Raw genomic sequence first — 13207 nt, 5'->3', positions numbered from 1 at the left:
GAGGTACCCTTGATGTGAAAGGCAAATTGGGACATGCAGGTAAGCATCCTTTATGTCCAGGGACACCATAAAGTCCCTTTCTTCCAGATTCGCTATCACTGCTCTGAGTGATTCCATCTTGAACTTGAATTTTTGTATGTACAGGTTCAAAGATTTCAGATTTAGAATAGGTCTTACCGAGCCGTCCGGCTTCTGTACCACAATAGCGTGGAGTAATAACCCTTTCCCTGTTGTAGGAGGGGTACCTTGACTATCACCTGCTGAGAAAACAGCTTGTGAATGGCTTCCAATACCGTCGCCCTGTCTGAGGGAGACGTTGGCAAAGCAGACTTTAGGAACCGGCGAGGGGGAGACTTCTCGAATTCCAACCTGTAACCCTGAGATACTACCTGCAGGATCCAAGGGTCCACCTGTGAGCAAGCCCACTGTGCGCTGAAATTCCTGAGTCGACCCCCCACCGCTCCTGAGTCCGCTTGTACAGCCCCAGCGTCATGCTGAGGGCTTTGCAGAACCCTGAGAGGGCTTCTGTTCCTGGGCAGGGGCTGCTTGCTGCCCTCTCTTACCCCTTCCTCTGCCCCGGGGCAGATATGACTGTCCTTTTGCCCTCTTGTTCTTATAGGACCGAAAGGACTGCGGCTGAAAAGACGGTGTCTTTTTCTGTTGGGAGGGGGTCTGATGTAAAAAAGGTGGATTTTCCGGCAGTTGCCGTGGCCACCAGATCCGATAGACCTACGCCAAATAATTCTTCCCCTTTATACGGCAATACTTCCATATGTCGTTTGGAATCCGCATCACCTGACCACTGTCGCGTCCATAAACTTCTTCTGGCAGATATGGACATCGCACTTATCAATAAAATACTGTCCCTATCCAGGGTATCAATATTTTCAGTCAGGGAATCCGACCAGACCACCCCAGCACTGCACATCCAGGCTGAGGCGATGGCTGGTCGCAGTATAACACCAGTATGTGTGTATATACTCTTTAGGGTAGTTTCCAGCCTCCTATCAGCTGGATCCTTGAGGGCGGCCGTATCAGGAGACGGTAACGCCACTTGTTTTGATAAGCGTGTGAGCGCCTTATCCACCCTAGGGGGTGTTTCCCAGCGCGCCCTAACCTCTGGCGGGAAAGGGTATAATGCCAATAACTTTTTTGAAATTAGCACTTTTCTATCTGGGTTAACCCACGCTTCATCACATACATCATTCAATTCCTCTGATTCAGGAAAAACTACAGGTAGTTTTTTCACCCCCCACATAATACCCCTTTTTGTGGTACTTGCAGTATCAGAGATATGCAAAGCCTCCTTCATTGCCGTGATCATACAACGTGTGGCTCTACTTGAAAATACGTTTGTTTCTTCACCGTCGACACTAGATTCAGTGTCCGTGTCTGGGTCTGTGTCGACCGACTGAGGTAGAGGGCGTTTTACAGCCCCTGACGGTGTCTGAGACGCCTGGGCAGGTACCAACTGGTTTTCCGGCCGTCTCATGTCGTCAACTGATTTTTGTAATGTGCTGACATTATCACGTAATTCCATAAACAAAGCCATCCATTCCGGTGTCGACTCCCTGGGGGGTGACATCACCATTACCGGCAATTGCTCTGCCTCCACACCAACATCGGCCTCATACATGTCGACACACACGTACCGACACACAGCAGACACACAGGGAATGCTCTTATCGAAGACAGGACCCCACTAGCCCTTTGGGGAGACAGAGGGAGAGTTTGCCAGCACACACCCAAGCGCTATAATATATATGGGAACAACCTTATATAAGTGTTGTATCCTTATAGCAGCTTAAATATATAAAATATCGCCATAAAAAGTGCCCCCCCTCTCTGTTTTACCCTGTTTCTGTAGTGCAGTGCAGGGGAGAGTCCTGGGAGCCTTCCTCACAGCGGAGCTGAGCAGGAAAATGGCGCTGTGTGCTGAGGAGAATAAGCCCCGCCCCCTATTCCGGCGGGCTTTTCTCCCGTAGTTTGTAATATCTGGCAGGGGTTAAATACATCCATATAGCCTCAAGGGCTATATGTGATGTATTTTTTAGCCATAAAAGGTATTTACATTGCTGCCCAGGGCGCCCCCAGCAGCGCCCTGCACCCTCCGTGACCGTTGGTGAGAAGTGTGTGACAAACAATGGCGCACAGCTGCAGTGCTGTGCGCTACCTTCAAGAAGACTGAAGAGCCTTCTGCCGCCGGTTTCTGGACCTTCAATCTTCAGCATCTGCAAGGGGGGTCGGCGGCGCGGCTCCGGGACGAACCCCAGGGTGAGACCTGTGTTCCGACTCCCTCTGGAGCTAATGGTGTCCAGTAGCCTAAGAAGCCAATCCATCCTGCACGCAGGTGAGTTCACTTCTCTCCCCTAAGTCCCTCGATGCAGTGAGCCTGTTGCCAGCAGGACTCACTGAAAATAATAAACCTAAAAACTTTTTCTAAGCAGCTCCTTAAGAGAGCCACCTAGATTGCACCCTGCTCGGACGGGCACAAAAACCTAACTGAGGCTTGGAGGAGGGTCATAGGGGGAGGAGCCAGTACACACCACCTGATCCTAAAGCTTTAGTTTTGTGCCCTGTCTCCTGCGGAGCCGCTAATCCCCATGGTCCTGACGGAGTCCCCAGCATCCACTTAGGACGTCAGAGAAAATGCATTTGGTATAAAACAAAGAATATGTAAGGGGCAATCACCTGGTTTACCGCTCTGCTTCACTAAGACCTACAGTATATGGGTTCTACATACTCCTTTTAGCCTATAAACCACCTGACAACATTATATAAAATAGAGTTTCCACAGACACCGCTAATCAGGGGGTGCAGTAATTTCAAAAGTGCATGGCTCAGTGTTAAGTTCAGACTTCCACATTTAAGACTGGGATTGCTGTTTATTGTGACATTTCCGGTCTATTGCTGAATAGAACAGCAATGCCAAACACTTCAACAGCTGGATGAGTTAGTAATCAAATATTAAAAGAAGAGTCCCTCTCCCTCTCAGCAGTGACTCAAGGATCAATCAGGGAGAAAGGACAATGTCATTTTAGCTATTAATCTGTGTACCATAAAGTATATCATAGGCACACATGAAACCCACCACAGACACATGTATGCTTAAACAGTATGATTCCCGGCAATACAATGCCATGAAAGAACAAATGACCGGAAGTAAAGTGACACCATCACTAGTTTCTCCTAAAATGATCACTGAAAGCGTTGGGTATGGTATCCCGGCCGCCAGGATGCTGGTAAGGGGGCGAGCTCAATGAAGCCCCTTGCCAGCTTGGTGGTCCAACATAGGTTCTATTCCCACTCTATGGGTGTCGTGGACACCCATGAGTGGGAATAGCCCGTTAGCTGGGATTCCAGTTGTCAACATTGACAGTGGTCGGGAATATGGCATCGGATCCTGACTGCAGACAATGTAACCGCCTCCACATTGAAATCACCCTATTATAACTTAAGCCAAGTAAATTTACAAGAAAGAATTGCTTAAGAACTGTATTTCATGATTATAAAATCCCACGTAATAAAGCTTTATGCACTTGTGTATTTGCAGTTTACTGCACAGATTATGAACTGAAATGTGGATGTTTGCAGTCAGACGTGAGATCTTATACGTATTACAAAATGCATCATTAGCTCCACGGCATCAAGATGGTTTGAATAAGCTGATACACAACAAATTATAATTCAATGACGTAAAGTGGCAAGATTTGTCCCCTCAAACATCCTCTTGTGTGATCAGGTCTAGACACTATGGGGGTCATTCTGAGTTGATCGTAGCTGTGCTAAATTTAGCACAGCTACGATCACCTTCCCTGACATGCGGGGGGACGCCCAGCACAGGGCCAGACCGCCACGCATGTCAGTGGAGATGCTTTTGTACTTGAAGAGTAACTCCCGGCCAGCGCAGCTCCTGCGGCTGGCTGGGAGTTACTCGTCGCAGCGGCTGCGTGTGACGTCATGCAGCCACTGTGGCCCGCCCCCCGCATTGTCCGGCCATGCCTGCGTTGGCCGGACCGCGCCCCAAAAATGGCGGCTAAATGCCGCCGTGCCGCCCCCCTCCCACCCAGCGAATGCCTCTGACTGTCAATCAGGCAAAGGCGATCGCTAGGTAACGACGGCCTTTGGCCGTCTGGCATGCGCCGGCGCAGTTCCGGCCCGATCGTTGTGAACAACTGCAGCGTGCGATCGGTTCGGAATAACCCCCTATGTTGTTGGTACAGATATACTTTCTATGCATTGATTTAGTTTAAAGGTTGGTTTTCCATTCTGGGTCTCTTCTTGCAACTTCCACTATAGCGCATCCCTTTTCTACAGATACGCCCTCATACATAATTGCTGCACACGCCAAACAGCTCCAGGCATGCCAGGTCCCGTGAGACACTGCTAGCATTGTGTATGTTATCTGCCAACATTGGCAAGGCAATGAGGCAGGACGCAAAACTGATTAATTTGATACGTAACACTTGCATATCTGTGAGTGACTAAGGGGCGTATGCAATGGCTCTGGCAATCTCTGAGCTATTAATCCCCCCCCCCCCCCCCATTCAATTGAGGCCATTTTCACCCTTTTTTTTAGGGAAATTTTCACCAATGCCTTTTCACCTTTTTTTTTTGTGTGTGAAAAGGCATCGGCGAAAACTGCCCGTGTTTTTCGCCAGCACAGGTGAGAAAACATGTTTCGTCAACCCACATGTTTTTCGCTCCTGCTAAATTTTTTGCAGAGGCTAAAAAATGACCCTGCTATTGATTAGGGTGGGAAAATATGCGCCTGTATACGAAGCAGATTTTTTTCAAATTAAAGATCTACTGTGCTCCGTATACAGACGCAGTCACACACACAATATACAAGTGTTGCAAATCAAATTAATCAGCAGAGTCTCCTCGTGCATCCTATTCACATTGTTGGCAAGGGGAGAAAAAGAAAAAAAAAAAAAAAAAAGATACTTGACGCAAGCAAAGTTGTGCGGGACTTGGCGGCTCACACACGCCAGACATCTCACGCTGTGTGGCTCATTGAGGTTAGATGTATGAGGACACATCTATATACAATTCCTTCTGTGTTTTAAATTGATATAAGTAAAGGTTGTGGGACAGGGAAAAAAAAAATGCACATTAATTGTATAAGCACTCAGCAGAGGTAGTTTTGGTAGTATAATGGATTAAATATACAGTCTATAAAAATATATGCCATCAATAAACCATTCTCTTAACACACTGACCGAATATCTCATTTATATACATAAATACAGACCAATAATAATACAGATATTAATTAATAATGTGGATGGTGAATGAGAAACATCAGAGGGATGACAATATACCTTTTTGTAGTTTTTGTCAGGTTCCTCTTTGTGCCTCGGAAAGGAGTACGTCCCAGCTCTGTATGGCAGAATACTGTTCACGCTGTCTGTTACCCTGCAGTCATACAAGCAATCTTTACTCTGAACGTATAACAAGGGTCATTTATCAAACTTACCAACCAAAGACGGGATGTTATGAAGTCAGAGCTCGGCAGCAGTGCAGGATGCTGGCCGAATTCGGACGTTTTTTTAAAGAGGCAATAATGTACAATGTTAAACAATGCCTTGTAAATAATTGCCCCTTTAAAAAAACCCTCCGAGTTCGGCCAGCATCTCGCACAGCTGCGAAACTCGGACTTCACTACATCCTGGCCTAAATCTAAGTTTCCTAAATCAACTATGAACATGTGCTTATGTTCCATAAACATGGTAAACTTTTTCAAGTATCGGAGAGAGACAAAAAAAAAAAAAAAATCTAATAGGGATTTTCTGAGATAGGAATATCAGATTTAGATTACTTAATAATCAATAAACTTCTACTGAACCTGGAAATCACCAATGAGAATATTTCTGATGGACGCTAGTTTCCATCAGAGCAGTACAAGTAACAGTTTAGCATGAAAAATAAAACCAATTCAGAAGAGTGACAGTCAACTGGGTTGGGATATGGAGATTGCAGACTAAGCATTCCTATATTTATGGTATGGCTTGTATCAGTTGAGGAGTATTAAATATATACATTTTCCAAAATCAAGTAAAAAATTAAACCACTAGTATAATATAAAGGTGATGAGTTCTGTGCTTTTAGGCTACAATTTGCAAACGTATAGGTCTGTAACGGGAGGGAATACCGCACATTCCTGAACAGGATTTAAAAAAATAAAATAAAATAGAAATTTAAATACCTACCGGTAAATCCTTTTCTCGTAGTCCATAAGGGATATTGGGGACAGAATTCGTACGATGGGGTATAGATGGGTCCAAAGGAGCCAGTGCACTTTAATTTTCTTCAACTGGGTGTGCTGGCTCCTCCCCTCTATGCCCGCTCCTACAGGCAGTTATAGGTAAAACAGTGCCCGAAAGAGAAAGGAAAGGACATACTTGAGAGAAGGAAATATGACAAGAAGTGTGGTGAGATTTTCACACCAGCACACCATAACATAACCTGGCCAGCAAGGGCTGGCAACAGAAAAACAGCAATAGCTGAACAGGAAACCTGCAGAAGTCATCGCACAGAGGCGGGCGCCCAATATCCCTTATGGACTATGAGAAAAGGATTTACCGGTAGGTATTAAAATCCTATTTTCTCTAGCATCTATAAGGGATATCGGGGACAGAATTAGTACAATGAGGATGTCCCAAAGCTTCCAGAACAGGCGGGAATGTGCGGAGACTGCTGTAGCACCGCCTGCCCAAACTCTTTGGCCAGTGTATCAAATTTGTAGAATTTCATAAAAGTGTTCTTCCCGACCAGGTAACCGCTCGGCATAGTTGCAAGGCCGAGACTCCACGGGCAGCCGCCCAGGAAGAGCCCACTGACCTTGTAAAGTGGGCCTTCAGAGACTGATGAACAGGTAAGGCTGCCGACACATAGGCCTGTTGGATAGTAAGCATAATCCAAAAAGCAATGGTCTGCTTTGAAGCAGGACAACCCTTTTTCTGTGCATCATAAAGCACGAAAAAAGAATCCTTTTTCCTGACCCGAGCTGTGCACCTGACATAGATCTTCAAGGCACAGACACAACAGCCAAAGACTCCGGAGGAGCCGAAGCGTCAGAACAGGACGTTACCACAATATGTTGATTCAGGTGGAACACGAAGACAACCTTCAGGAGGAACTGCTTTCTAGTCCAGAGCTCCGCTCTGTCCTCGTAAAAGACCAAGTATGGACTTTTACACGATAAGGCCCCCAATTCTGATACGCGCCTAGCAGAAGCCAGGGCCAATAACATCACTGTCTTCCATGTGAGGTACTTGTCTTCTACAGTCATCAGAGGCTCAAACCAGGAGGACTGTGGAAATTTCAACACTACAACCAATGCCCAGGGTGCCGTAGGTGGCACAAAGGGAGGTTGTATGTGGAGTACCCCTTGTGAGGTGGTCTGAACTTCTGGCAACACAGACAATTTCTTCTGAAAGAAAATTGAGAAAGCAGAAATCTGGACTTTAATGGAACACAGACGCAAGCCTTTATCCACACCAGCCTGCAGAAAACGTCCCAAGTGAAACTCCGCAGGCAGCTACGTGCGTTCCTTGCACCAAGAGACATATCTCCTCCAGATATGATGATAATGTTTTGACGTCACAGGTTTTCTGGCTTGCACCATAGTGGCAATGACCTTTTTGGAAAGCCCTTTGTGAGCTAGGATATTCCGCTCAACTTCCATGCCGTCAAACGAAGCCGCCGTAAGTCCAGGTAGATGAACGGTCCTTGCTGGAGAAGATCCTTTCTTAGCAGCAGAGGCCAAGGGTCTTCTATGGACATGTCCAGAAGAGTTGCATACCACGCCCTTCAGGGCCAATGAGGGCGCAATCAGGATTGCTTGGACTCTGATGTCTGATCCGTTGGAGTACCCTTAGGATCAACGGAATCGGAGGAAATAGGTAGACCAGCTGGTAAGGCCAAGGCAACGTCAGCGCATCCACTGCACTCGCCTGAGGATCTCTGGTTCGCGAGCAGTAGCAGCAAAGCTTCTTTTTGAGTCGAGACACCATCATGTCGATCTGCGTGTATCCCCACCTGCCGACAATCTGTTAAATCACCTGAGGATGTAATACCCACTCCCCCGGGTGGAGGTCGTGGCGACTCAGGAAGTCCGCTTCCCAGTTGTCCACTCCTGGAATAAAAATTGCGGACAGCGCTCTTGCATTTCTTTCCACCCAGAGAAGTATTTTTGACAGGCCTTGCTTTTTGTCCCTCCTTGTCGATTGATGTATGCCACTGCCATGGCGTTGTCAGACTGAACCTGGATCGCCTGATCCCTGAGTAGAGGGGAGGCCTGAATCAGAGCATTGAAGATAGCCCGAAGTTCCAGAATGTTGATCGGAAGTAGGTCCTCTTGGGCAGACCACCTGCCCTGGAACTGCGCCCCCTGGGTGACCGCTCCCCATCCTCTCAGGCTTGCATCCTGTCACGATCCGGGTATCTGGACGCCATTTCTTACCCATCAGATGCCTCCTAAGGCTGGCTCAGCGCTCCAGGACCGGATCCCATCTGTTATCCTAATGTTCACATTCCTGCATCCTCTCCTGTCTCTCTGAGACGCTGTCACAGTAACGCCTTATTACATCTGGCATGGCGTCTCCAGCGGCCTCCGCCGCCGTCCCTGAGCTTCTGCATGCAGAGTGTCAGAGTGGCGATTACGTCAGCCGCGGCCTCCGCGTGGTTGGATGTGCACTTGTCAGCCTGGCGTCTCCTGTCTCCAGTGGCCGGCGCCGCCATTACTGTTTTCATTACCACATGGATTACAAACCAAACTTCCCTCCAAGTGTCTGCATGGGCGCAGCCATCTTGGATTCTGTCAGCTGATCATTTCCTCCAATCTGTTGTCAGTATTGTTAATCTGCATAATTGCCTAGCCAATCCCTTCCTTGCTGCAGGTATAAATACACTGTGCCTGAGCAAGGAAGGCGTCAGTGCTTTGGTTGTCAAACCTAGTTCCTGTTTGTCTCTCTCCTGTGATTGTCTTCCAGGTTCCAGCTCCTGTCTCAAGACTTCCACCATAGAGACCCGCACCAGCATTCCACCTGCGGTGTAGCCTGACTCTCCAATCCATTGTGGATTCATCTGTTTCCAGCTACAACATTACCTGCTTCCAGCCCAGCTTCCAGCAGAGTACAGCTTCTCTTAAAGGGCCGGTGTCCTTTCTACACTTTACCACTCTCCACCGGTATTATTATTTCTCCGCTCTCAAGTTCTACATTTCAGTTCATATTTCATCGCTCCCAAGTTCATTTATTATTTAACTGGTTCCAGCCAGTATCCACTCCGTGCTAACAACAGTCTGGTTCCAGCCAGTATCCACAGCAGCCGTTTTATCTTCAGCAACCCAGCTTTTCCTGGAACACCAGCTGGTACAATCCTGGGTTATCTCCATTGCTACAGTCGGGCCTGGTAAGGACTTTCCATCTAGAAGATTATAAGAACTATCTCACACTACCAGTGCCCTGTGGCTCCTGCCATCCTGTAGTACCCAGGAACTGTATTTATTCTTTGCTGACTTTTACGTTTTCTTTTACTGCTGCTGTGTTGCGGAGTTGTCATAATAAACATCATTGACTTTTATCCAAGTTGTCGTGGTCACGCCTTCGGGCAGTTATTATTCATGTTACTTACATGTCCAGGGGTCTGATACAACCTCCCAGGTTCCGGTACATCTCAGCCCCTACAACTGAGGCTGCCTCCCGTCAGCTCAGGCCCTCAGTTGTGACACATCCGTCGTGAGGAGGATACAATCCTGAATCCCGAAACGTCGACCTTACAGCAGGTTGGAAGGCTGTAACCACCACAGGAGTGAAATCCTGGCCTGGGGTGACAGCTGAATCATCCGGTGCATCTGAAGATGTGAACCGTACCACTTGTTCAGGACATCCAATTGGAAGGGTCTGGCATGGAACCTGCCAAACTGTATTGCCTTGTACGAGGCCACCATTTTCACCAACAATTTTATGCAAAGATGAATGGACACTAGAGCAGGTCAGAGAACCATGCGAACCATCTCTTGATGTGTTCTCACCCAGTCCTCTGGGAGTAACACTCTCTGAGCTACAGTATCCATTATCATACCCAGAAGCAGGAGCCTTTGAGACGTTTCCAGTTGTGACCTCTGTAGATTGAGGATCCACCCGCGGTAAGACAGAAGTTGGTTAGTGCGATCTATATGGAGCAGTAGAAGCTCCCTGGAACTTGCTTTTATCAGGAGATTGTCCAGGTAAGGGACAATGTTGACACCCTGGACACTGAGCTGGAACATCATTTCCACCATCACCTTCGTGAACACCCTCAGAGCTGTAGACAGGCCAAAGGGCAACGCATGAAACTGGTGGTGATCGTTCAGTAGGGCGAACCGTAGATAGGCATGATGAGGAGGCCAAATTGGGATATGGAGGTATGCGTCCTTGATATCCAGGGACACAAGGAATTCTGGTTATTCCAGGCCCGAGATCACCGCTCTCAAAGATTCTATCTTGAATTTGAAAACCTTCAGGCAAGGATTCAAGGACTTCAGATTCAAAATGGGTCTCACAGTTTTGGCACTACGAACAGACTGGAGTAGTACCCTTGTCCTCGCTGTAGCAGGGGTACGGGAACAATGACCTGGGACTGGACCAACTTGTTGATGGCCAGTAGTAGCGTAACATGCATATTTCTCAAAACTGGCAAGCCTGATTTGAAAAATCGTTGGGGAGGAGCACCGTCGAACTCCAGCTTGTAACCCTGAGAGATAAGATCCCTTACCCAGGCATCTTGGCAGTAACCGTCCCGTGACGTAACCGAGCTCCCACCACGAGATCCTCTCGGGGTAGGTGGGCACCGTCATGCCGAAGTCTTTGTGGAAGCTGAACCGGTGCTCTGTTTCTGAGAGCCGGCAACGGCTGGTTTTTCAGACTTACCTCTGGAGCCTCTAGCTGCATTGGAGGCACCCCGGGCCCTAGATCGAAATCTGGAGGACCGGAAGGATTGAGTAGACGGTCCAGGTAGGTACGCCTAGCAAGTGGAGCCCCTGAAGGGAGAAAATAAGATTTTACTTACCGGTAAATCTATTTCTCGTAGTCCGTAGAGGATGCTGGGGACTCCGTAAGGACCATGGGGAATAGACGGGCTCCGCAGGAGATGGGGCACTTTAAGAAAGCTTTGGATTCTGGGTGTGCACTGGCTCCTCCCTCTATGCCCCTCCTCCAGACCTCAGTTAGAGAAACTGTGCCCGGAGGAGATGAACAGTACGAGGAAAGGATTTTTGTAATCTAAGGGCAAGATTCATACCAGCCACACCAATCACACCGTATAACTTGTGATAAACTACCCAGTTAACAGTATGAACAATAACATAGCCTCGGTTCAAACCCGATCAACTATAACATAACCCTTATGTAAGCAATAACTATATACAAGTCTTGCAGAAGAAGTCCGCACTTGGGACGGGCGCCCAGCATCCTCTACGGACTACGAGAAATAGATTTACCGATAAGTAAAATATTACTTTCTCTAACGTCCTAGAGGATGCTGGGGACTCCGTAAGGACCATGGGGATTATACCAAAGCTCCCAAACGGGCGGGAGAGTGCGGATGACTCTGCAGCACTGATTGAGCAAACAGGAGGTCCTCCTCAGCCAGGGTATCAAACCTATAGAACTTTTCAAAGGTGTTTGACCCCGACCAAGTAGCAGCTCGGCACAGTTGTAGTGCCGAGACCCCTCAGGCAGCCGCCCAAGAGGAGCCCACCTTCCTAGTGGAATGGGCCTTAACCGATTTAGGCAATGGCAATCCTGCCGAAGAATGCGCCTGCTGAATCGTGTTACAGATCCAGCGAGCAATAGTCTGCTTTGAAGCAGGAGCGCCAACCTTTTTGGCCGCATACAGAACGAACAGTGCTTCTGTCTTCCTGATTCTAGCTGTTCTGGTCACAAATCTTCAAAGCCCAGACTACATCCAGGGACTTGGAATCCTCCAAGTCCTGTGTAGCCACAGGCACGACAATAGGTTGGTTCACATGAAAAGAGGAGACCACTTTTGGCAGAAAGTGAGGGCGAGTCCTCAACTCTGCCCTATCCACGTGAAAAACCAAGTATGGACTTAAGCCGCCAATTCGGAAACACGTCTTGCCGAAGCTACCGCCAACAACATGACCACTTTCCACGTGAGGTATTTCAACTCCACAGTTTTGAGTGGTTCAAACCAAGGTGACTTGAGGAAACGTAACACCACGTTAAGATACCAAGGCGCCACCGGAGGCATAAAAGGAGGCTGAATATGCAGCACTCCCTTCACAAACGTCTGTACTTCAGGTATAGAGGCCAATTCTCTTTGAAAGAAAATGGATAAGGCCGAAATCTGGACCTTTATGGACCCTAATTTTAGGCCCAAAGTCACTCCTGTTTGAAGGAAGTGGAGTAGACGGCCCAAATGATACTCCTCCATAGGAGCGGCTCTGGCCTCACACCAAGAAACATATTTCCGCCATATACGGTGATAATGTTTTAACGTCACGTCTTTCCTAGCCTTGATCAGGGTAGGAATGACCTCCTCCGGATTCCCTTTTTCTGCTAGGATCCGGCGTTCAACAGCCATGCCGTCAAACGCAGCCGCGTTAAGTCTTGGAACAGACAGGGCCCCTGCCGTAGCAGGTCCTGCCTTAGAGGAAGAGGCCACGGATACCCTGCGAGCAACTCTTGCAGCTCCGGATACCAAGTCCTCCGTGGCCAATCTGGAACAATGAGGATTGTTCTGACCCTGCTTCTTCGTATTATTCTCAACACCTTGGGTATGAGAGGAAGAGGAGGAAACACATAGACCGATCTGAACACCCAAGGTGTCACCAGAGCGTCCCTTGACCTGGCGCAATACCGCTTTAGCTTTTTGTTGAGATGGGATGCCATCATGTCGATTTGAGGCAGTCCCCAACGATCCGTGATCAGTGCGAAGACTTCTTGATGAAGTCCCCACTCTCCCGGATGCAGGTCGTGCCTGCTGAGGAAGTCCGCCTCCCAGTTGTCCACCCCCGGGATGAACACCGCTGACAGCGCGCTTACATGGCCTTCCGCCCAGCGTAGAATCCTGGTCGCTTCTGCCATGGCCATTCTGCTCCTTGTTCCGACTTGGCGGTTTATATGAGCCACTGCCGTGACATTGTCTGACTGAATCAGAACCGGTTTTCTCCGAAGCAATTCCTCCGCTTGACGCAGGG

General features: G+C 48.2%; 1 protein-coding gene across 6 annotated transcripts in view; it reads right to left on the bottom strand.

Moving 5' to 3' along the window:
• PPP1R12C (protein phosphatase 1 regulatory subunit 12C) overlaps window positions 1-13207 on the bottom strand; it is a 404850-nt gene that overhangs the window by 6160 nt on the left and 385483 nt on the right. For all 6 annotated transcript variants that reach the window (XM_063942836.1, XM_063942835.1, XM_063942838.1 and 3 more), the window contains one exon: window positions 5325-5418. In XM_063942836.1, coding sequence (XP_063798906.1) covers window positions 5325-5418 — 94 coding nt within the window. The remainder of the gene's footprint in view (window positions 1-5324; window positions 5419-13207) is intronic.

The sequence above is a fragment of the Pseudophryne corroboree genome, chromosome 10, assembly GCF_028390025.1.
Source record: "Pseudophryne corroboree isolate aPseCor3 chromosome 10, aPseCor3.hap2, whole genome shotgun sequence".
Taxonomy (NCBI): domain Eukaryota; kingdom Metazoa; phylum Chordata; class Amphibia; order Anura; family Myobatrachidae; genus Pseudophryne; species Pseudophryne corroboree.
The sequence above is the reverse complement of the archived record's forward strand: the minus strand, read 5'-3'. Positions and strand labels throughout refer to the sequence as shown.